Genomic DNA, 23,070 nt, shown 5'->3' with positions numbered 1-23,070 from the left:
TTAACTCTGGTTATGGAAGCTTCCAAAAGCAAGTCTAATCCACCTCCTTATTCAACACCCTAGAACAAGGGTTCAGAAATTCAGATCTGATCCTATCATCCCCACGCCAATGCCCGGCCCTTGCCTGAAGCCCTCCTTAGCCTCCACTGCCTCCATGACAAGGAGCAGCCTCCTGCCAGTGTGACTGCTTCCCGCCTCCCGCCCCAACCCTGCTGCCTGCTGCCTTGTCCTGGAGCCAGCCAGGCACACCACCCCCCTCTCCACCCTCCACCGTGGTTCTCCTACACCTGGCCCTGCTGCCTATCAGCTCAATCAGCTACATCATCGCTCAGGCCTCACTTGTCCCATCTATAAAATGGAATCTTGGTTCTCCCATCAGAGCCGCAGCACAACCCTGCCCAGCACCCAGCAAGGGCCCAGTGAAAGGCTAAGGCTGCCGGACTGATTCTGCTCATCCTCCTCTGTGCTTCCCTTCTTCATCCTGGTAGGGATCCAGGCCAGCCTTTGGCTCCTCCCAGAATTCCATCAAACTCAACACAGCACCATGCTGTCCATTCCCTGACAGATGAGTCCTGCCCCTGCCTCACTCACCTCTCACTGCACCACCTGGACAGCAGAATTCCTTCCTGGAAGAGGCCCTTCCCAAGTGGCTTAGACCAGGGATCTGAAAGCGGCAGCTCGGGACAGAATCCAGGCCACAGACATGTTTTGCTTGGCTCGAATGTTTTTACGAACTTAAATTAGCTTTAATTTAAATTTAAATTCAGCCAAGTGCTGAAGCTGCTGATGGGTTACAAATATGCCAAGACATGGGTACCCTGGGCACTCAGGGCAGCCAGACAGGGTCTGGAGTGCCTGGAGCCCCTGAGCCTGTTGCCTCTGGTCACGTGTAGCCTTTATCTGCATTTATCCCACAGTGTGCTAAAAGCATTTTCATTTTGTAATGCGAGCCACAGAAGGAAAAAGGCAGGGAAGCAATGAGTCAGCTATCAACTTCTGAAAACTGAAAGATCCCATGTGAAAATCTAGATTACTGCTCTTTCCTGAAAACTTACAGAACCTGGCCATCACAGCCCGGCCCATGTGCCAACTTACGTAACCTGTGGTGTGGGGGGGCGGGTATAATCTCCAAGCTGGGGAGAAACAGGAATCCTTTCCACATCCCCTGCCCAGATCCCCTCCTATCTAGCCATCACCTGCTGGGAGCCCGTTCCTCCCCAGCACCCACTTTTCCAGGCCTTACAGAGGTGGCATCCGGGGAGTCCTCCTCTTCTCCCTCCTCCCGGCCATCTTCAATCTCCTCCATCACTTCGGCCTTGGCCTCGGCCACCAGCTCCCGCAGAGCCTTGTTACTGGTGATGCTGCTGACGAAGGGATGCTGAGGGGGCAAGACACACCTGGATCAGAACCACTTTGGGCTGGAGGGTGCAGGAGGGGCAGGCGAAGTCTCAGGGGACGCGATCTCCCAGGAGAGAAGGCTGGCGGCATCCCAGAGAGAAATGTGAACATGCCCTCAGTAAGGGAGGGCCCAGTAGCTCAGCAAGTCCTGTATGTGGTGGAAGAGGGTGAATCCTGGCTCTGCCGTCCACCAGCTGTGGAACCCTGAGCATGTCCTTCCCTTCTCCGAGCTGCAGGCTCACCTCCAAGGTGGAGATGATAATGCCAAACCTACAGAGGTCATAAGGATTAATCGAGAAAATGCACAAGGAGGAGTTTAGCCCAAAACACGAGCTCAGGTGATGTTTGGGGGGTTGTCTGTGCATTTGTGATGTTTGGGGGGTTGTTTGTGCATTGTGTCCTTTTTTAAAAGGCTTTAATATACAGTTTTAAAAATATCTACTACAGGGGCGCCTGGGTGGCTCAGTCGGTAGTGTCTGACTTCTTGATTTCAGCTCAGATCATGGTCTCAGGGTCCTGAGGTCAAGCCCCACGTCAGGCTCCATGCTCTGTGTGGAGTCTGCTTGTCCCTCTCCCTCCTCTGCTTGCTCTGACAGAGAAGTGAAATCTTTTTTAAAAATTAAAATATCTACTACAAATACTTTATTAAAGTACATTTATTAAAGTACATCCAATAAAGTTCACAAATCACGAAGCTCAATGAGTTTTTCCACTTAAATATATTCAGTATAACTATAACCCACCTGCAGACACCAAAGGTTTCCATCTCCTTATCAACCTCACTCCCCAGAGTTGCCTAGCTCCAGAAACTAGTTTTGCCTGTTCCCTAACTCCATGTGGACAGAATCATGTAGCACATAGTCCTCTGTGGCTGGCATCGTGGCTGAAACCATGAGATTCGCCTACCTCGTTGCAAATATTGGTAAATTGTTCCTTTTTCATTCCTGCGTAGTATTCTGTATGGATAGCTCACAATCTATTCATTCTGCTGCTGATGGATATTTGTGTTGTTTCTTGTTTGGGGCAACTATAAATAAAGCTAGAACATGCACATGCAGGTCTTTGGGAATGTGCATATTTGCAAACTCTTAAGGGAGAGTCGCAGAAGTTCTATTCCTGGGTGTTTATAGAAATGTCACATCTTTTAAAAATTCAGGCTTTTTCACACACCTTACAAAACACCAAAGCTTTTAAGAAGCTTCAGCAGATATTAAATCAGCACAGGCATCTCCCTGGGAGAAGTCTGTTCTCAGGCATCTAATCCCCAGCCCCAGGGTGTGGACAAAGATGTGGAATTCCTCAATTTGCCCCACTCACCCACGGCTGCATGGAAAGGAATGTTACCGGAGTTCGCTCGTTTGTAATTTCAAGGAAGGCTCTGATGAAATCTACTGCTTTCACGGTCAGAAAATTTATCAGCAGAGAAACAGTGTCAACGAGATTGCAGGGAACTATGTAAATGACTACGAATCCATTTTCTGCACCCTGTAAGCACATTCACTGCTGATAGGTCCATTACAAATCATTCTTATGTGCTTGGTCATGTAGGACAGTCCCTTTGTGGAAGGTCACCAGACAACACCCCCTTCCGCTTAGGCACCGAACTCTGCACACTTGAAAGGTGTAATCCTCACTCCTTTTAAAGAACCTTAAGCCAGTCTGGCTTTCTCTTGTTAGTCCAAACTAGTAAAGATTTTAAGAATTTCATTACATGGGATGCCTGGGTGGCTCAGTGGCTGAGTGTCTGACTTTGGCCCAGCACGTGATCCCACAGTCCCGGGATCGAGTCCCACGTCGGGCTCCCTGCAGGGAGCCTGCTTTTCCCTTTTCCTGTGTCTCTGCCTCTCTCTGTGTCTCTCATGAATAAATAAATAAAATCTTAAAAAAAAAAAAAAAAAGAATCTCAGTTCTTTCTCTCCCATGCCCCATTCATTCATTGATTTGTGTCACAGCCACATGTTGAGGCCAATGGTGTGCCAGGTGCTGAGATAAGGCTGAACAACAGGACAGGCAAGGTCCCTGCCCCTGGGGGCTTGCAGCTGAGAGGGAGAGAACAACTATATAGCCACACGACACACAAGATGATGTCAGACCAGGTACTGGGAGAGCATGAGGCTGGAATCACATGGGCCTGGCCGGAGCAGTGGAAGCCACTTAGTCTGTGGTCACAAGGGCCTCCCTAAGAAGGTAATATTCGAGCTGGGTAGGGAAAGACTTAGGCACAGAGGACTCAGGCAGTGGGAGCAAGGAGGACAAGGGCCCCGAGGCAGGACGGAGTTCAGCAGGTTGGAGGCACGGCCCGAAGGCCAGGGTGGCAGGGCTTGTGGAGGAGAGGAGGGGCCAGAGGAGGAAGGATGGGTTGGTGCAGGCAGGGTCCCGGGGCTGGAGTGAGGAGCTGAGACTTTCTTCTCTGAAGCTGCTGGAGGGTGCAGCAGAGCAGTGGTATTACCTGTTACCCTTTAAAGGTACCAGTTCAGCTGCTGGGTGGTTCCAAAAGGTCTTGGGTGAGAGCGTTAACAGGGGCTTACCAATCATGGGAGGCAGGAGGGTGTCGTGGTTAGAGTACTGCCTCTACGTGCAATCTGTCTGGGATGAAATGCCGCTTCCACCACCACCCTGGCCAAGTCACTCAACCTCTCAAAGCCTCAGTTTGCTCATCTGTATACTGGGAGTGACAGTAGGGCCGTTGTAAGCACTATAGTAAGTGCTCGACGTATGGCAGCTATCGTCCACACCATCATCATCACTACCACCTCCAACCCCACGCCACCACCACCTGTCACCACCGTCACTGTCTGGGTCATCACCATCATTGCCATTGTCATCATCTCTACCATCACCTCCTCTGTCACTACCATCACCCGATCACCACCATCACTGCCTCTGTCACCATCACCCCCACTAGCACGAGCACCAGCAGCAGCAGTCAGACAAGGCTTTAAGGCACAGTTTGCACCCCCAGCCACCCCTCTTCCCTCCTGCATCCCCAGAGAGCACAGCTTTCTTGGAAGTGACAATGAGAATCAGATCCCAAAGTTTCCTGAGCCTCATACTGCACAACCTCACATGTGAATCTGAGCAAGAAACCATGGAAACTTCCCTGCAAGTTGATGAAGCGGCTATGGCCAAACTAAAGCATGCAGGCACGGGCTTTGGGAAACACCCGTTTTCATCAGGGCACGCTACACGTTGACCAAATTAGTGGTTTTACAGCACAGCCAGGAGTCTTGTTTTCTTGAGGCCGGACCGTCTGTCCCCCACCTGCCATGAGCACCTCAGGGTCCTTAGTAAGGGCACGCCATGGGGAAGAAAACCCTTTGCCAAAGGAGCAGGTAAGCCGGGCAGCTTCCCTGGATGCCAATCCCAGGATCCCACAGGCAGGCACGGTGGACAAGGCAGGCCCTCCGTGGCTGCTTGAGGGCACGGAAAGCACAGACCACCCCCCTCACTGCCTCAGCGACACCACCTCCAGGGATGTGTCCAAAGAAGGTAACTCCCTAACCCCAAACTGCCAAGGCCCAGGAGAGAGACAAAGCCCGCTGCAAGGAGGGCAGGGCCTCCTGGGCAGGAAGGGCACTGTGTGCCCGCGTGGGGACAGGCCGGTTGGGCACCTGGGTCCCTAGAAAGGTGCTCAGCTCCCCTGCAGGAGGCCCCAATCAGAGGGGAGCTCAGCCATCTGCTCCTTAAGGAAGAGGCACAGCTGGTCTATGCCATCTCTGCAGGGAACCCCACGATGCCACGCAGCTCACCCACTGGCACCTCCCTCTGGCCGGGACCCCTCCTGCCTCTACATAGACATCCTTTCCAAGAACGAGCCTAGTTGTCCTCTATGTGCTTAGAAACCACCAGCCAGGGGGTCCAAACTCCCAGGCTGGCTTTAGAAAATGCCTGATACCACTTTTAAGGTTTGACTTCTCAGCAGCTGTCCAATTCCCCCCTCCCTCCCATCTAACTGTCTCTTTCTCATCCCTTCTTTCTCCCCTTCATTCATTCAGAGAGGAGGCTTACCAGAGTGGTCAGGAGAAGGGCTCTGCAGTGAGACAACCAGGATCACAATCCCAGCTCTCTTTCAAGCTGTGTCACCTTGTGCAGGCTGCCTAACCTCTCTGTGCCTCAGTTTTATCATCTGTTTGATGCAAATGTGAATAATACCTACTTCCTAGGGTTATTCTGACGATTAAATCAGTTAACATCTGCTAAACATTTAGAGTAATTCCTGGCATGGAGAAAGGGTTACGCTACAGTTAAGTAAAAATATTAACAAATACTTGTCGAGGGCCCTCTACATACCAGACACTGTTCTGGATGCTTGGGACACATCAGTGAACAAAACAAAGACTGCTGTCCTCAGGGAGCTGAAGTGCTCATCAGGGAGATTAGCAATCAACTTAATAAACAAGTAAACCATGGAAAAACCAAAAGTAGGGCAGGGAAAGGAGAACTAGGACTATGTTGGGGGTGGGGGTGGCAGGTTTCCAGTTTAAAATAGGGTGGTTGGTGGAGGCCTCACTGAGATAAACAATGACTTAAAGAAGAAAGTCAATCATGGAGGAAAAAACATTACAGGCAGTACGAAGAGCTGTGCAAAGGCCCTGGAGCAGATGTCTGCCTGGCATTTCTGAGACACAGCAAGGAGGTCAGAGTGGCTGGCACGCAGTGAGGGGTTAAGATGCAGTGGGCAGATGACATGGAACCCTGCAGGTCACGGAGACTGGAGTGCAGCCTGAGTGAGAGCGGAGCCATTCACGGGCTCTGGACCAGGAAGGGACAGGAGCTGAGGTACATTTTAAGGTTTCCCTCTGGCTGCTGTGCTGAGAAGAGACTTAAGGAGGACAGGACCGGTGAGGCAGTAATAATGCAAGCAAGAGCAATGGTGGCAGCCCATTTCCAACCAATGGAAATGGTGAGAAGTGGTGGGCTTCAGGGCATGTTCTGAGGGCAGAGTTGGAGGCTTTCCTGATAGAACGGACACAGAGTGTGCAAGAAAAGGCTGAGGGCACGCGGTGTGGGCGTCCACACAGGGTAGAGAGTCATCGGCTGGATGCAGGCCCTGGGGCAAGTGGGGGCAGTCACTGAAAACCAGGTGGGACCCTGGAGCTGAGCGGAGACGGGCAGAAAACCCTGGGGCGCTTCCAGGGTGACCAGAGGCGGGAAAAGAGGAGCCGGTGAGAAGGGGAGACGCCGGGGAGGCTGCGGGGGCCCGAAGCCAAGCGCTGGCGGTGTAAGGGAGCGGAGCCACTGTCGCTGCTGTGCCTGCGGCCCGCGGGGCGAGCACAGGGGCCAGAGCCAGCCACCGCGTCCAAGAGCGGAAGTCACGGGCGACCCTGACACCAAGGCTGGGACACTGTGTGGCAGGTTTGCGAACAACTCAACAAGCGTACACAGAACGCCCGATGTGACAGCCATTGCGATAAAAACCGTGCGCACGGAGTCTCATTCCCTCACTCAACTGCGTTAGGCGAGCACTATCCACAGCTCACAGGTGAGGAAACTGAGGCACGGAGTGAGAACTGCTCCTATTCCAGGTGGTCCAGCCTGACTGCAGAGCCTGGGTCACTAATCACTACATGACACAGTCCCCAAGAATCTCTGTGCAAGTGAGGGGGTGAACCAGAAAACAGTGTGGGCACAGTCAACTCAAGGCAAGGGGCGATGGGGGGGGGGCAGGAGGAACCTCCCAGAAGCAGCAGAAACCAGTGGCATTGGGACACCTGGGTGGCTCAGCAGCTGAACGTCTGCCTTTGGCTCAGGGCATGATCCCAGGGTCCTGGGATCAAGTCCCACATGGGGATCCCCACAGGGAGCCTTCTTCTCCCTCTGCCTGTGCCTCTGCCTCTCTCTGTGTGTCTCATGAATAAGTAAAATCTTAAAAAAAAAAAAAAAAGAAAGAAAGAAAGAAACCAGGGGCATGAACAGCTCTGCAGGAGACATGAAGTCAAGCTCCGGAGGCCCCTCCCTGTCACTCAAAGCCAGGCCAGCTCAAGCAAGCCATGCTCCACCCTCTCCCCAACCCAGAAATAAAGAGGCCCGAGGACAAAGCTGCTAGCAGCCTAAGCCTGGGAAGGCCATTTCTTTATCTCCAGGGATCTCTCCTTTCTTCTGCAACCCTTTGTCTCACACTAAGCATCCTCTGGCAGGACATTTTTTCCAACTATGTAACAAAAATTCCTGGCCCAAGCTGAGGCTCCAGGGCTGCCATGTGGGGATGGAGGACAGCTGGTCTCTTCCTGGTGGAATGTCCTGAATGTCCTAGAGGCCGGATGTAGCAGGCCAGGAGGTGCCTGCTTACAGGAACAATTGGCCCCAGGTGGCTTGGAGCTTCTGCATCTGACAGTGACGCCCACCCCACCTCTGGCTTCCCCACCAGACACCAGAAATGCCCAGAAAATGAGGCCTCTGATCCTCCAGGCATTTGCAATTCAATGCATCATTCCCTGAGCACAGCCACAGAGGTTAAGCTGTGGGCACTACAGTATCTTGTATCTTTGTATTTAACCCTCACAGCTACCCTGTTAAAGGGGGGGGGAGGGCATTGCCATTACCCCCATTTCAGAGCAAGAACTGAGTCACAGAGAAGTTAAGCCAATCTCCCAGGGTCTCACAGCCAAGAAGTGGTAGAGCTGGGATTTGAACCCAGGACTTTACAACTTTACAACCGCAGTCCACACACCTCATCACTGTGTTGCACACCCGAGGGATGCACTGTAGCCTGGAATGTCAAAAATGGGCCCGGTGCTTGGCCCATAGTAGGTACACAGGAAAAGCAGCTGACCACAAAGACTCTGTGCTTGGTGTGGCCTCTTCTTCCTTTCCTCCCGACACACAACAGAGGTTGCGAGTCACATATGTGGAAGGATCACAGTGGGCAAGGCGTGGAGGAGAAGCCCCTCCTCCTTTCTCCCACCAGCAGTGATGGCATGGGGACAGTGATAGGCAGATCTGAGGACAGCTGGGCAGGTGGTGTGCACCACTTTCAAAACACAAGGCACCAGCCTGGGCAAAGGGCAGCTCCTAGCTACCTCCAATATTTCAAAAATGTTCAAGGAAACCATCATTCCCTTCTCTACGTTAAGGCCAGAGATTCCTCACACAGTACCCAGAAGGGCCCTTGTAAGTGTAAGTCAGATGCGGTCTCCCCCATCCAAACGCTCAGAGGTACCCCACCACACATAAGGGAAAGCTCAAGTCCTGGTCTGGGCTTCGAGACCCTGCATGACCCTACACATCCTGGCCCTTTGTGCAGAAAAGAGTGAGCACAGCAGCCTGCCTGCCCCACTTTGAAAAGCCTGCTTCCACCACTGGCCCTTAGCTGGCCTCTGGAAACCCGGGTCTGGGTAGGGATCCGCCACAAACGGACAAGAGTGGCTCACTCTGCCTTGACTGTTTGCACAGACAATATAGTTCACACTGAGCATCCGCTTTCTTTCTGGAATCTGTGTCCTGCTGCAAAGTCTCAGAGTAGAGAGTGTATCATGTGGTATGTGTCCTCTTGGTGAGCCATCCACACTGGGCGTGCACACACCCTACACCTCTCTGATCTCTGCCCTCACTCCTGGGTCCACACCCTAGCCTCCTCATTCCTCCCAATCACACTCGCAGGCCAGGCTGGTGCCTCGGCTCCACAGCACACTTGCCCAGCCCCCTGGCCTCCTCTGGGTGTCTTCCCACACAAAGCCCTTCCATGCCCCCCTTCCACAGGGGAGCCAGCCGCCGCAGGGGTTAGGGTTAGGCTTTATTTTCTTTTTCCTTGTAGCCCTTGTCTCCCCTGCCATGTGCACCTGTCTGCCAGATGTTCATGCCCTGTCTCCCCCACTAGAACAGAAGTGAGGACAGACTGTGGGGGAGCTGCCTTCACCATAGCCCTCCCAGAACGAGAGCAGGCATTCAGGAGGTGCCCAGGGAGCAGCAGCTGATGAAAGAATGGTTGTTCTGGTCGTCGCCTGGGCTGAGAAGGAGCACACCCAGCTTCCAAGTCACCGGTGAGCTCGCCATCTTCCACCCGCAAAGGAAGGGCAGGACAGAGGGCAGGCAGCCCTCCGCCCCCCGAACCCCCCACCCGGGAGGGCACTTACCTCCAGGAGCTGTGCAGCGCTGGGCCGGGTCTCCGGGTTCTTATCCAGAGCGGTCTTCAGGAAGTCACGGAACTCCATGGACCTGGAGGGGGCACGGTACAGGTGGCAGCAGTTAGCTTGGAATAGGGCAAGAACTGAGAATATTCTCGACTCACAGGCTCTACTCTCCCAGGAGGCATGCGCTTCCCAAACACAGCCCTCAAAGGACGAAGGGCACCTGCAGGAGCTAAAGTGGAGATGGGGGGGCTTTCGAGATGACCTTCTCATCATGAGCATCACTGTACAGATGAGGATGTGGAAATCAGAGGAGCGGGGACTTGCCTGAGGCCACACAGCAAAGCACGGAAGTGGTGGGGTTTCAGTGTGAGCCCCATTCCCAGCCCAGGGTTGTGCCACGTGGCTGCCGGGGGGATCCGGCTTATTGATCACTGTCTCTTTGACGGACAGCCCAATGCCAAGGGCACAGAGGACAGAAAAAGGCACGGAGGGTCCAGGCAGAGCAGAAAGCCCCGGAGACCTCCAGGCCCTGACCGCTCCCCAACTCTGGGGCCTGGCAGGGACAGGAGCACCCTGGCGCTGCACCCATCCAACCCCACCCGCCCCGAGTCCCAGGCCCGCTGGCCATGCGGCAAGCGCCCTCAGGCAGCCTTGCTCCTTACCACTTGGAAGGCGTGAGCAGAGTCGGGGGCTCCGACTTGGCAATCTTGAGCAGGACCCGCATGGGGTTGAGCTCATGATGCGGGGGCTCGATCTGGGCCATCTCAATCAGAGTGATGCCCAGGGACCAGATGTCGGCTTTGTAGTCGTACGGGGTGTCCTTCATGGTCTCACACATCACCACCTCAGGGGCCATCCTGAACCAACCAAGCGACAACACAGGGCTAAGAACCCGGCCTCCGCAGGCACTTCTCAGGGACTCAGGGTAGGGGCCACCACAAGCCAATGTCAGAGGCTTGGCAGCACTCCCGAACCACGATGCGCATTAGCGTCCATCCCACTGTCTTCCTCATGACCGTCTTCACTCAGAAAGACGCCTTCAGAGGGGCTCGGCGCCGCGTCCTGCTGCAGTTCCCGAGGCCTGCCACAAGATGGCAGCAACAATCCAGAACACAGAGTCCTGGGGCCGGGGTGGGTGGGGCAGAGGGGAAGGTGCCAGGAACCACCTGGGCGGGGGCACGAGGGGGCGGGCAGAGAGAATACAACAGCACAGAGAGAAGGGATGGGAGAGAACAGGGAAAAGAGGAGTAAAAGGGCAGAGAGAGAGAAAGAAAGGGTGAGTAATAAGCAAGCAAGAAGGGAGCCTAACTCCCAAGTGAGAAGTAATGCATGTGAAAAACAGAAAGTAATTAGGTGTGAAACTCAGAGTGTTTCTGTGGATTTTTTTTTAAGTAATAGTTTTGGAAAAGAAGGAAATATAATGGACTAGAGAAGTCCAGAGAAAATTCGTGGGAGAATAGGAATTGGACCTGTTCATCTTCACAGTCCCAAGCCAGGGACTCCCATTCAATCTGTACTTGTTGAATTAATCAAGAATTGAACCATTTTCTAGGGGTTCCCATGTAGGTGCTCTTAATGGAGCACCATACTCATCACCCTGTTCAATCTTCACAACAACCCGTGAACCCAGATTTCATAGAGGAGGAAACTGAGGCATGGGAAAGCTAAAGCAACTTAGCCAAGGTCACACGGCACTCGTGAATGGTGTGGCCTGGGCTCAGACCCAGCAGCCTGACTCTGGAGCCCTGGCCGCTGTCCTCTCTCCTCTACAGCAGCCAGCAGTCACCTTGGGGAGTCTGAGCATGGACCTCAGTTCACCATTCCCTTTCCAGAAACTGCACAACTCACCAGTAAGGCGTTCCTATGAAGGAATCTCGTTTCTGCAGAGTTTTCAGATTCTTGGCAGACACACCAAAGTCAGCTGCAAGACAAAAATCAGAGTATTCGATGGACATTCCTCCACCCACAGCCCTGGGGTGTGTGAACTCAGAGACAAACGTTCCAAATCAATTAACAGATGCCACTGCCTATCTAGCAAATTTCTGTATCTACTATTGTAAGGATATATAGAGCCATGCACTTTTCCTTCCTGCTAATGAGAGTATAAATTGAGAATATAAATTGGGTGGCTCAGTTGGGTGAGTGTCTTGACTCTTGGTTTCGACTCAGGTCATGATCTCTAGGTTGTGAGATCGAGGCTTGCATTGGGCTCCATGCTCAGTGCAATCTGCTTGAGATGATCTCTCTCCCTCTCCTTATGGCCCTCCCCCTGCTCAAGTGCTCTCTCTCGCTCTCTCTCTCTAAAATAAATAAAATCTTTAAAAAATAAATAAATTCAGACAAAGCAACACCTTAAAAGCAGACTAGTGATGTTAAATCCAAAGAGAAGATGCAAAGTTGTCCTAACTGCCAGCCACCCCAGAACCCTCTGTCTAGCTCTTGAAATGAACTGGTCTGAACCACAGCCACATAACTGCTGTCTTGTACAGCTTGAATCAGACCCACAATTTCAAACCAGGAAGGAGCATAATGCTAAGAGCATGGGCCTAAACACCAGAGAACTGGCTCCAGTCCCAATTCTTTCATTTCACTGGTTTATGCACCTATTCATTGGGGTGCCATCTGGAGCCAGACATTAGCCAGGAGCGAATCAAGCAAACTAAGTCCTTCCCCTCGGGCAGCTCAAAGTTTAGTGGTAGAAGCAGACAGCAATCAAATACCAGTAAGTGTATATTCACAGGGTGGAAAGACGGGAGCACAAGGGATAGGAGAGTCAGGGAGAGAGGGAGGCAGTGCTTGGAGGAAGCACAGCTGAGGGTCCCCAGGCTATTCATTCATTTGACCATATTAATTGAACATCTATTATGTGCTAGGCACTGTTCTAGGAACAGAGCTGAACCAGAATCTTTATCCTCATGTGGCTTATTATTCTAGCAATGAAAACAGGCCTTCAACAACCTCCATGTGATTCATGGTGGGTGCTGGGTGGATGGGCAGCTGTTTTAGACAAGAGGTCAAGACCTGGAGGAAGATATTTCCAGACAGGAATAACAAACTGGCTGAAGGGCCAGGGAGGGGCAGGATAACGTGACTATAGGGAAGGGAGGTAGAGGCAGATAAGGTGGGAGACAGACAGGGCTCAAGACAATTAGCAAACCTCTGACCCTCATCGTCCCCATCTGTGACACAGGGGTGGTGATACTAGTAGAACTACCTTGCAGGGTTGCCATGAGGATTAAATGGAACACATAAAGCACTCTGCTCCAAGCCCTACTTCTGGGAAATGCTCTGTCCATGGGGGCACACGTAAGCCAGGAGAATTTTAGGCTGGGGCACAGCTGAGGTTCCTGGAAGTGGTCTCAGAGACTAGAACCCAATCTCAGCTAACTAAATAGTAGCTGCTGTCAGCTGATGACAGGCCTAGGGGGACAGTCTAGCCCAGGGAGGGGCCTACAGCTGCACCAGGCGAGGAGGGGAAGGTTTACAAAACCAGGAAGGCCAGATGAGAACCTGGCTGTGCTGCTGACTACCCGGTATACCAGGTCAAGTCGCCACCCCTGTGGGCTCCCCAGGGAAGAATGAGAGCCTGACTCACCTCCTTCCTATGGGGGCCTCCTAGGGCCCATCTCCCCCGCAAACACCAATAATAGCTGGCGTATCACCCTAGGTATCTTTTGGGAACAACAGTGAATGTCCCTCAAACCCAGCCTGAGGCTTCCAGGAGGGAGACACAGCCACCACTCCCCACCAGAGTCTCCAGTCCCTGCCTAAGAAGAAAGAGGAAAAACAGAAACCACCAACTTTCACAATGACACACAGTTGGTCCCCAGGGCCCTCCCTTAGGCAAGAAGCCAGCCAGTCTTTTGGATATAGCTGCTACTTCCCTCTTCTGCCTCATAAGACGGCCCTGGACAGGCCCTCCCCGCAGCCCAGGGACCTCAGGCTTCCTGAATGGAGTTTAGGAGGTGGACCTCGGACAATTCAAAGGGGATTTTTCCCCAGGCAGTCTCCTCTAATAAAAATACTCCTCTCTCCGTCTACCATTTGACAACAACAATCAGAAACAGGGCAGTAGGCAGGTGGGGATTCTGTTTCATAAATTATCATTTCCATAAGACAAGAGTCCAATTCTGTTTCATCCACCGTGGTGCCCCTGGCACCACATCTGGCATATGAAGGAGTATTCCCAAATGAGCAACTAAATAAATGGACGGCCAGACTGTGCTAGACTACCTTTTGTGTCTAGGAAAAAATAACTCTGGGTTTTAAGAAATACATTTGACAGCAACTCTCTTCCTAGAAATAAACCCTCCAAACCACATTATACCACATTTGGAAGCTTACAAAAGCATTATTTGAAGGAATAAAAAATTGGAAGCCGCCAAGTTGTTGCTAAAGCTTAGCTGGCAAACGGTTAAATTATGGCACCGTCCAGCCAGGAATTAATAGGCAGCCCTTAAAAAGAATAAAGTTGCATTTGTAAGTACTAACTTGGGATTTTGTCCACAACATGTTGCCCTGAACAGTCAGCAACATTGCTGACTGATCGACACATAATAGAAGGTATAGCACAATCCCAGTTGTATTTTAAAAGAATGACAAACACATACTGTGCAGACAGATACACCCACACACAGAGAACAGGGTCTGCGAGCTTACACATCAAGCTTAATAGTAATCACCTCCCCAGAAGCAGCATTTTGGTGGGCACGCCAAGAGGAACTTACATTTTTTTTAACTTTAGACACTTTGATAAAGAGTATGTACTGCCTTTCTGGTTTAAAAAGCTGAAATGCATGTGGCAAAGTTTTTGAGGTTTGTCAGTTTTTGTTCTTGCTTTTTGAGTAAAACCCAGTGGGAGCCAGGATGTGGTGAGAGCACTGCACACTTGCCGGGGGTGTGAGCTGCACACATTGGATAAAGGGCACACCATTATTAACAAAACCCTGAAACACTGCACGCACTCATCCAACAGTTCTTTTTTTTTTTTTTTTTAATTTATTCATAGAGACAGAGGGAGAGGCAGAGACACAGGCAGAGGGAGAAGCAGGCATCATACGGAGAGCCCGATGTGGGACTAGATCCAGGGTCTTCAGGATCACGCCCTGGGCTGCAGGCGGTGCTAAGCCGCTGCGCCACCGGGGCTGCCCTCAACCAACAGTTCTAACGCTAATATTCGCTGAGAACTTACCAGGTGTACAGCACTGTACAGACGTCCACGTGTCACTCAGATCTTCCTCTGCATATCATCTGCATGTATATCCCTATCCATATCATTTATAGCCATGACCCTTAGTGGCAGGGAAATTACCCCCCTTTTACAGATGAAAAGGCTGACACTTAGAGACATTAAGGAACTTGTGGACAGTCACCTAGCTCTAAGGACAGACATGACACTAAGTCTGGGCTCTTTACCCCCCTACATGGTCCTACCTTTCTGTGCACAGAAAAACATGAGAGGAGGCCCACGGGGTACATTCGGAGTGACTTTTGTTTCCTTAGTAGTGGGTCTTATTCCAGACTGTCTATATTACTGTATCTATTTATATACTCACATATATATATTTTCTTATTATTACCAAGGCAATGCTGCTTATCAAAAGTTCGAACATTTACATATTAGAAAATCTCCATAATCCTGGCAGAGATAAACATTTATAAGTTGGCTCCAGATTTATTTATACAAATAAAAAGTGCATGTGTAAGGGCAGCCCAGGTGGCTCAGCAGTTCAGCGCCTGCCTTTGGCCCAGGGCGTGATCCTGGAGTCCTGGGATTGAGTCCCACGTCGGGCTCCCTGCATGGGGCCTGCTTCTCCCTCTGCCTGTGTCTCTGCTTCTCTCTCTCTGTGTGTCTCTCATGAATAAATAAAATCTTTAAAAAAAAGTACATGTGTAAATAAAAAGTTTTTAAAAATAAAATCAGATTAAACTTGTTATGATGCAGCTTGGTTTTGTCCCTTCATGTATATATATACATTTTTATAAAAGATTACACATTTTCTACAATTTAATTTTCAATCGCTGAAGAAGATTCCATCGTATGATAGTACCATAAGTTATTTAATTAAACCTCTTCTGGAGTAAATTGGATTATTTCTCATTTCTTGCTCTTATAAATATTGTTGCAATAAGTATCGTTGTACACATTTTCCTATGTGTGTGTAAATACCATATGTTACTCATAATCAAAAAATTACATATATAAGAACAATTATATGTTATACATATACACAGGGCTATGAACTTAGAATGCATGAAGATATTGAACAAAATCTCTCATCTGTCCCCTTAACTGTAAACAACCAAAAGAATCTAGGATAAGAGGACATTTTCCCAAATAATGGCAGGCTAGTTAAACGCAAACCACTGTCCAGTAAGACTTCTATACTGCCCCCCCTCCTGGACCCTCTACCCCAGGCCAATGAGTGTACAGGCCAGCGTGGGGCAGGCTTACCCTGGAATTCTAGGTCTGAATTCTAGGTGGTCCTCAACCAGGGGTGGTGCCCTGTGTTTCAGGATGTGTTTGAAAGTGAATGGGGACAGTCTGGTTGTTATCACGAAGAGGAGTACTCCTCCCATTTAGTAGGGGAGAGCCAGAGGCACTGCACTTCCTAAGGCAAAAACTGTCTTGGGACACCTGGGTGGCTCAGCGGTTGAGTGTCTGCCTTCGGCTCAGGGCATGATCCCAGGGTCTGGGATTGAGTCCTATGTCAGGCTCCTTGCATGGAGCCTGCTTCTCCCTCTGCCTATGTCTCCGCCTCTCTCTCTCTCAATCTCTCATGAATAAATAAATAAAATCTTAAATAAAAAAACAACACTCTCATCTAAAATGCCAGCAGTGGCCCTATGGACCAACACCAGCCATACACCATACACCTAATGGTACCCATGGGGACAAAACTAGAGAAGCTGTGGGACCTGCTGACATGGAGATGGGGATGAGAAGGCGAAAGACTCTGACCCCCAGCCCCGGAACCCCATGGGCCCTCTTCCTCTGGATTACAATGCCAGCTCACTAAGAGGGAGGCTCCACCAAGGGCCCCCAAGTGGCTTCTCTCAATTACCAGGGCGATCTGCCTTCCCAGGAGTGTCATGGAAACGGTACCTGGCAGGCAAAGTAGAAGATTCTGTGATCTGAGACCAACTGCTTCATGTTTCTGAGCCTCAGTCTCACCTGTTGAACAAGCATCATATCATCTAGCCAACTGTGAGGCAGAGCCAACTGCTCTACTTCTCTGTTTCTAGGTTCATTTTCTTTTGTTCAGAGAACCTGGTTTTCCGCTCATCCTCATCCACCTGCAGCCTCCTGGCCCCACTGCCTTCACTGACTCTCTCCCCTCTCCTACGCCACTCTGTCTCTTTCTGTTTTTTCTCCCTTAACCTCTATCACATATTCAGAACTTTTTTCTTGCCTCCGACAGGCTGTAGAAAACAACATGTTTTTCAGGACAGTGCAAATCTTCTCACTTTCTGACCCGTCCCAGCACACTGCTCCTCGGAAAGAAGGAGGGGGACAAGGTAGGCAATACGTCCATCTGGCTACCTGACCCCACCTTCCTCCTCAGAGACTGCCACAGCAGGGCCAATCAGAGAAGCAGGTCCTTACCAGATCTCGCTGATTGGTCCAGGGGTCTGCACCACCTGCCAAGCTAGGCCAAACAGAGCCCTTCCCTGGGATTACAGACTCCAAGATCTGAATGGGGAGGTTCCAATCTTCCTGAGATAGGTGATGCTGGGGAAATTAATGCAGGAGGGGGCTGGTCTGAGAGCCTGGCCAACACGCACAGAAAGGCAGACCAGAGAGTCTCGGCAGCATTTGTGTTCCTGGGTCCCATTGCCGTGGACGCCCAGCTGTCTCTCTTCTCTATTGCAGTTCCATATGCCGAATACACACATTTTCCTATCTGCCTTAAATCACAGGAGACTGGTTCTTATCAATGGTCACCAAGAGTAAAATAGGGTAGTGGTTAAGCATGTGGGCTCTGAAGCCAGAGGCACTGGTTTGAACCCCAGATGTGCCTCTTACTGGCTGGATGATTTGGGGTTAAGTCTTTTATTAAAAAAAAAAAAAAAAAGACAGATACCTCCTCTATAAAATGGTATCAGTGGCCTTCAAGGACTAAATGAATTTCTACATATCAAACCCTGGCTCAGTACATGGTAGCCATAGTGAAAGAGCCAGGACACCAACCTGCTGGCAGCAGCACACAGGAATTCTGGGTTGGGAGTCAAACAACATGGTCTGGTTCCTGCCAAGCCCACTTGCAAGGCTTCCTGTGCATCAAGTGGACTTTGAGAATTGGGAATACCATAGTAATCATAAAATGATAAAGTAATGGCAATGCTGGAAGGTACTAGTGATTTGAGCACCAGCTGTACACCAAGCTCTGTGCTGGGCATTTTTTATTTTTAGGCCAATTCAGACTTCTTCTTAGAACTTGAAAAACCCCCATGGGACGCCTCAGTGGCTCAATGGGTTAAGCATCTGCCTTCAGCTCAGGTCATGATCCCAGGGTCCTGGGATTGAGCCCAGTGTCTGTGCAGGGAGCTTTCTTCTCTCTTTCCTCTCCATTCTTGCTCTCTATCACTATGCTACCCCTGTCACTATCTCTGTCTCTCCCTCAAATTAATAAGTAAAATCTTCCAAAAAAAAAAAAAAAAAAAGAACTTGAAAGACCCCTAAAGTAAAATTACCCCCCATCTTCAGAGAAGCACTGCTGGGGAAAGAACACAGATTCTTCAGAGAACAGAGAACATTGTCTCATAGCAGCTTTTCCGAGACATTCCTAGACCCAAGAAAGAAACCTAACATTCACTGGCCTCTCTGATGTGCTAGGCACCTACAGATGCTTTGCATGCACTGTCTCACTTGTCACACGAATTCTGTGAGATAGAAACTATTGCCACACCCAAGTTGAAAAGCTAAAGCTCCAAAGGGTTAGGTGACTTGTCCAAGGTCTTCCAATGTGAAGCGGCAGATCCAGGACAAGAATGCAGTTCTTCGGACTCCAAGTCCACACCCCACTTCCTTTCTCTCTCTGCACCAATGGATTCTCACCAGGCACCAAGAATTGCTTCACATCCACTCAGCGCTAGAACTTCTGCTTTACTGGGCCACTATCAAATGAATTTCAGGGAAGTCTGATATCCTTGACAGAAGTAAATATTTAACACAAGGAAGAAGCAAAGTGTCTCATAGCAGTGGGGGATGTAATGCTGAGTCTCCCTGTGACAGTATTTTGTACACTTCACCCTACTGGTCACAATAGCCCTGTGAGGTCGGGTCTATGGTTATACCCATTGCCATTGATAAAGGAACCGAGGTTTGGATAGTTACGCTTCTCCAGCTCAAAGTGGCAGAGGCTGGATTTGAACCAGGCATGTCTGTGTCTAGAGCCCACGCTTTGTTCAGCTCATCCTGCTGCTTCTCATTCTATTTCCACTCCGGTGAGAGCGCAGACATGGTCTCCAATAAGGTGATGCCCTTGCTTGGGAGAAAGATCTGCTACACAATTCTCTTTTGCATCCTTGAGTTATATAAGGATATGGTGGGGGGCAGGGGCCTCAGGGGCCCAAGACAGTCCCAAGAAACTAGGAAGAGACAAGCTGCCACCCTTTCTCCCAAGCCTCCTGCACTATTCCTCCAGGCTGCAGATTCCAGGCCCAAGGGGGAAGGAGGATTTTACAAAACAACAACAAGCCTCAGCAGGCATGCACACCACAGCTCCCAGGGCTCAGTGAAATTGTGTAAATATTCACACTCAACTCTCTTTGAACTTTTTTCCTTTTTAATTGGCTTCCTGGTTTTCTCAACTGCATATGCCAAGTCATTTGGAAATCTGATGCACCCATCTGCTTGCATCCCACCCTCTGCTAGGCTCTGAGTGAGATTCTGGAGTCAGCTCAGCATGTCAGCGCCCTCCAGACTCAGGGGGGTGGAGGGGGAGATGGCAATGGGAAATGAGAACCTGATGGAGACACCTCAGCCTGAGGCTGCTAGGGCCCTCCCTCCATCCCCACCCCCAGCAGGGCTTCCGGGCTCTAGCAGCCTGGTCCTGACCCAGGTTTGCTGGCTTCTGCCTCCCCCAAGTGATATGCTCTTGAAGGCTCAGCTGAAGGTTTCCCTTGAATTCCCCAGAGCACAAGGGATTCTCTTCTGTGCCCCCCCCACACACATACTCCCTGAGCCTAAAGCCAAAGGCACTCCCCAACCTGGCCCCTCCCTGGCCACCCACACTCTACCCTGAATGAGCCCATCCACTGGCGGCTGTGGAGTCAGGAAGACCCGAGTTGGCATCCTGCTACTTCTCCTCCCTCATGGTCTGAATTCAGTGTCCCCGTCTGTGTTCATATAGTCCCTCCCCTCCCCACATCCCCACCCAATACCCCAGGGAGAGCCGATTAAATGAGATATCCAGAAAATGCCTCCTTCTAATGTCTGCCATCTAGTGGGTGCTTCATAAACCCAGTAAATGTACGTTATTTTTTATTATCCGTCCCCCCAAAATACCCCACTGTTCCTCACCTCCATGCTCCTGCCCACTAGGCTCCCTCTGCCTGCATTGCCCTGCCCAGTCTGGCTTACCTGGCAAATATTTATCTACCTTTCACAACGCAGCTCAGACTACCCTCCCACCAAAGCCTCTTCTCAACCCAAACCTCCACCACACCCAGGTGGGGGAACAGATCACCCCTCTCTGTACACTGCCTACCCTAGCACTGGCTCCCTCCCCAGCCCTGATGGCTCCCCTCTGCCGGAACTCTGCAGGAGCAGGAGAAGGACGAGGCTCTCTCATTCTCTTCCCTGCTCAGCACAGACAGGGCCTGGCACACAGAAACAACAGTAATTACAGCTGGCCTTTACAGAGAGCTTACTACACATACACCTCCTTGTAACTGGTCTCACAACCCTCTGACAGATGTTTTATTATCATTCTCATTTTACAGGTGAGGGAATGGAAAAGCAGCATAGTTAACTGACTTTTCCAAGGTCACAGGACTAGAGGCTGACTTGGGATTTGAACTCAAGACTCTCTGACTACATGCTCTTAACCATCGCAGGTAAAAGAAGGAACAAGGAGGAGGAACAGTCACAGGGATGTGAGCTGAACCCCAGAAGGCACAGACCCGCAAGAATCAGGGATTCTGGTCTTTGGGACGTAGAACAGAAAGTGACCCCGCTGGTACCTAATATGAGAAACTTGGTCATACTGCTGTTTTCAAGATAGAACGAATCCTACCTTCTGGACAACACAGCATTTCTAACAAGCTCCCAGGTAATGCTGATGCTGCCACCAACCACACTTTGGATAGTGAGGGTTAAAAGTAGTGGTTATCAAAGTGTGGTCCCCCATCTGCAGTTACAAGTGGGAGCTTACTAGAAATGCAAGTTCTGGGACACCTGGGTGGCTCAGTCAGTTGAGCGTCCAACTTCTGGTTTCAGCTCAGGTCATAATCTCATGGGTTGTGGGAAGGAGCCCTCCATCTGGCTCCACCCTCAGCAGGGAGTCTGCTTGAAGATTCTCTCCCTTAGCCCCTTCCCCGGCATGTTCTTTCTTTCTCTTTAAAAAAAAAAAAAAGAAAGAAAAGAAATGCAAGTTCTTGGGCCCCATCCCAGACAGAAACCCTGGGGTTGTATCCAGCAATCTGAGTATTAGGAGTCCTTCAGAGGATTAAAAGGCACTAAATCTGAGAACCTACCAGTCTTGTATACATTTTGTAAGGCCCAGCCCCACTCTCATCAGTTCATAGCACACATGGAAGTGAGTGCAGTGATATGGATGAGGCCCTGAGAAGTGAGCCAGTGGCCCTGGGGTCAGCTCTGGCTCTATCCTTGCTCAGCTGTGACCCACGGCAGGTCTCCATCCTGTCTGAGCCTCATAGCCCTCAAAGCAAGGATGCTGGGAGCTGCCCTCCTGCAGTAGAAGATGTCCTTGATTGCACTGTACCATTCTGTCCCAACCCTCATGCCTATCCCTGCAGTTCTCCATCACATGGACTGAACGCTGGTGCAGTTTCTTGTGGACATAATTCAAATGTTCCTTAAAGTTACGAAGGTTCTGTGAGAGGAACTACAATAGTGACACTCCTATCTTCAAAGGACAGGGTTGAGGGAGGTAGAGGGGTACAGATGAATGAATGATTTTGCTACCAGGAAGAAGTTACTAGAAAACAATGGAATGCAGTCAAAGTGGTAAACAAGAGAGTACAATCTCTCTGTCATCAGTACCACTCCCCAACACCTGTCCGTATGTCCTTCTTTTGGCAGAGACGCATGCAGACCTTATCTGGGATCACAACCAGTGTCAACATCCAGATAATGAGATTGAAGGTACCTCTTGGCTTTCCTGTCCAAGCCCTCCTGTACTATGTAAATTATGTATAATAAGCATGTATTATCTTTTCATCCAAGAATAAAAATCGTTACTTAAGAAATAGCGTTATAAGCATATTATTTATCAACGTAGGAGCAAATGTGACAAGACCTGAAAGTGTCATCACTGGAAATGGATGGGGAAACAAGGTGGCTGGAGCAGAGGAAGTGTGTATGTGTTACTTTGGTCAAAAAAAATATACATATATTAAAAACATAAGGAAATTCTGACACCTGTTACAACATGGATGAACCTTAAGGACACTAGGCTGAGTGAAATATGCCAGACACAAAGGTTACCAGGGGCTGGGGCTCGGATGAGGGTTAGTGTTTAATGGAGATGGTGTTTCAGTTTGGGATAACAGAATAGTTTCTGGAGATGGATGGTGGTGATGGTTGCCCAACAACACGAATGTACTTAATGCCACTGAACTGTGTACTTCAAAACAGTATACTTCAAAGTTAGGATGATAAATTTTATGTTACATATATTTTACCACAATTTTTTAAAAAGTACAAAGAGAGAAGAGACATGAAAACTAAAAAGGTTTGTTCAGTGATGCCTGGGTGGCTCAGTGGTTAACATCTGCCTTCTGCTCAAGGTGTGATCCCGGGGTCCTGGAATCGAGTTCTGCATCAGGGTCCCCGCAGGGAGCCTGCCTCTCCCTCTGCCTACATCTCTGCCTCTCTCTGTGTCTCTTGTGAATAAATAAATGCAATTTTTTTTAAAAAGGTTTAAAAAAAAAAAGATTTGTTTAAATACATATATGTCTGATGTATTCTATCTGCGAACAGAGGCGGCCTTGTCCTTCTGTCCCTCTCACTCAAATCTTCTCTATTAGAAGCAACAGCAAAAGGGTCAGAGCAGCACCTCCCACAGCACACCAGCAGCCCCAGAGGCACAGGATCACATCATCCCAAGTGGCTGTCCTGTGTGCTGCAGGATGCTGAGCATTCCTCGCCTCCACACACCAGATGCCAGGAGTCTCCCCTGCCCCCATGTTGTGATAACCAAAGATGGCTCTAGACATTGCCAAATGTCCCTGGGGGGACAAAGTCCTCCTCAGTTGAGAACCAGTAGGTTAGACTGAGCCACTAGGAACGGTCTGAGTTCTGTGGCCCAGAGCAGGTAAGTGAAGACCACGGACACCCTGGGCCACATGGGAGTCAGGACTCTACACACGTGCCCCACACCCCGCCGCTGAGACCAGGCTGATATCCCCAGGTAGG

General features: G+C 50.2%; 1 protein-coding gene across 2 annotated transcripts in view; it reads right to left on the bottom strand.

Moving 5' to 3' along the window:
* The window catches only part of STK10 (serine/threonine kinase 10), a 112,353-nt gene that overhangs the window by 30,753 nt on the left and 58,530 nt on the right, over nucleotides 1–23,070 (bottom strand). For both annotated transcript variants that reach the window (XM_077895538.1, XM_077895537.1), the window contains exons 5-8: nucleotides 11,316–11,388; nucleotides 10,130–10,324; nucleotides 9,471–9,552; nucleotides 1,244–1,378 (exon numbers count right to left, since the gene is read on the bottom strand). In XM_077895538.1, coding sequence (XP_077751664.1) covers nucleotides 1,244–1,378; nucleotides 9,471–9,552; nucleotides 10,130–10,324; nucleotides 11,316–11,388 — 485 coding nt within the window. The remainder of the gene's footprint in view (nucleotides 1–1,243; nucleotides 1,379–9,470; nucleotides 9,553–10,129; nucleotides 10,325–11,315; nucleotides 11,389–23,070) is intronic.

Source organism: Canis aureus, chromosome 4 (assembly GCF_053574225.1).
Source record: "Canis aureus isolate CA01 chromosome 4, VMU_Caureus_v.1.0, whole genome shotgun sequence".
NCBI lineage: Eukaryota > Metazoa > Chordata > Mammalia > Carnivora > Canidae > Canis > Canis aureus.
This window is presented reverse-complemented; position numbering and strand designations above follow the sequence as displayed.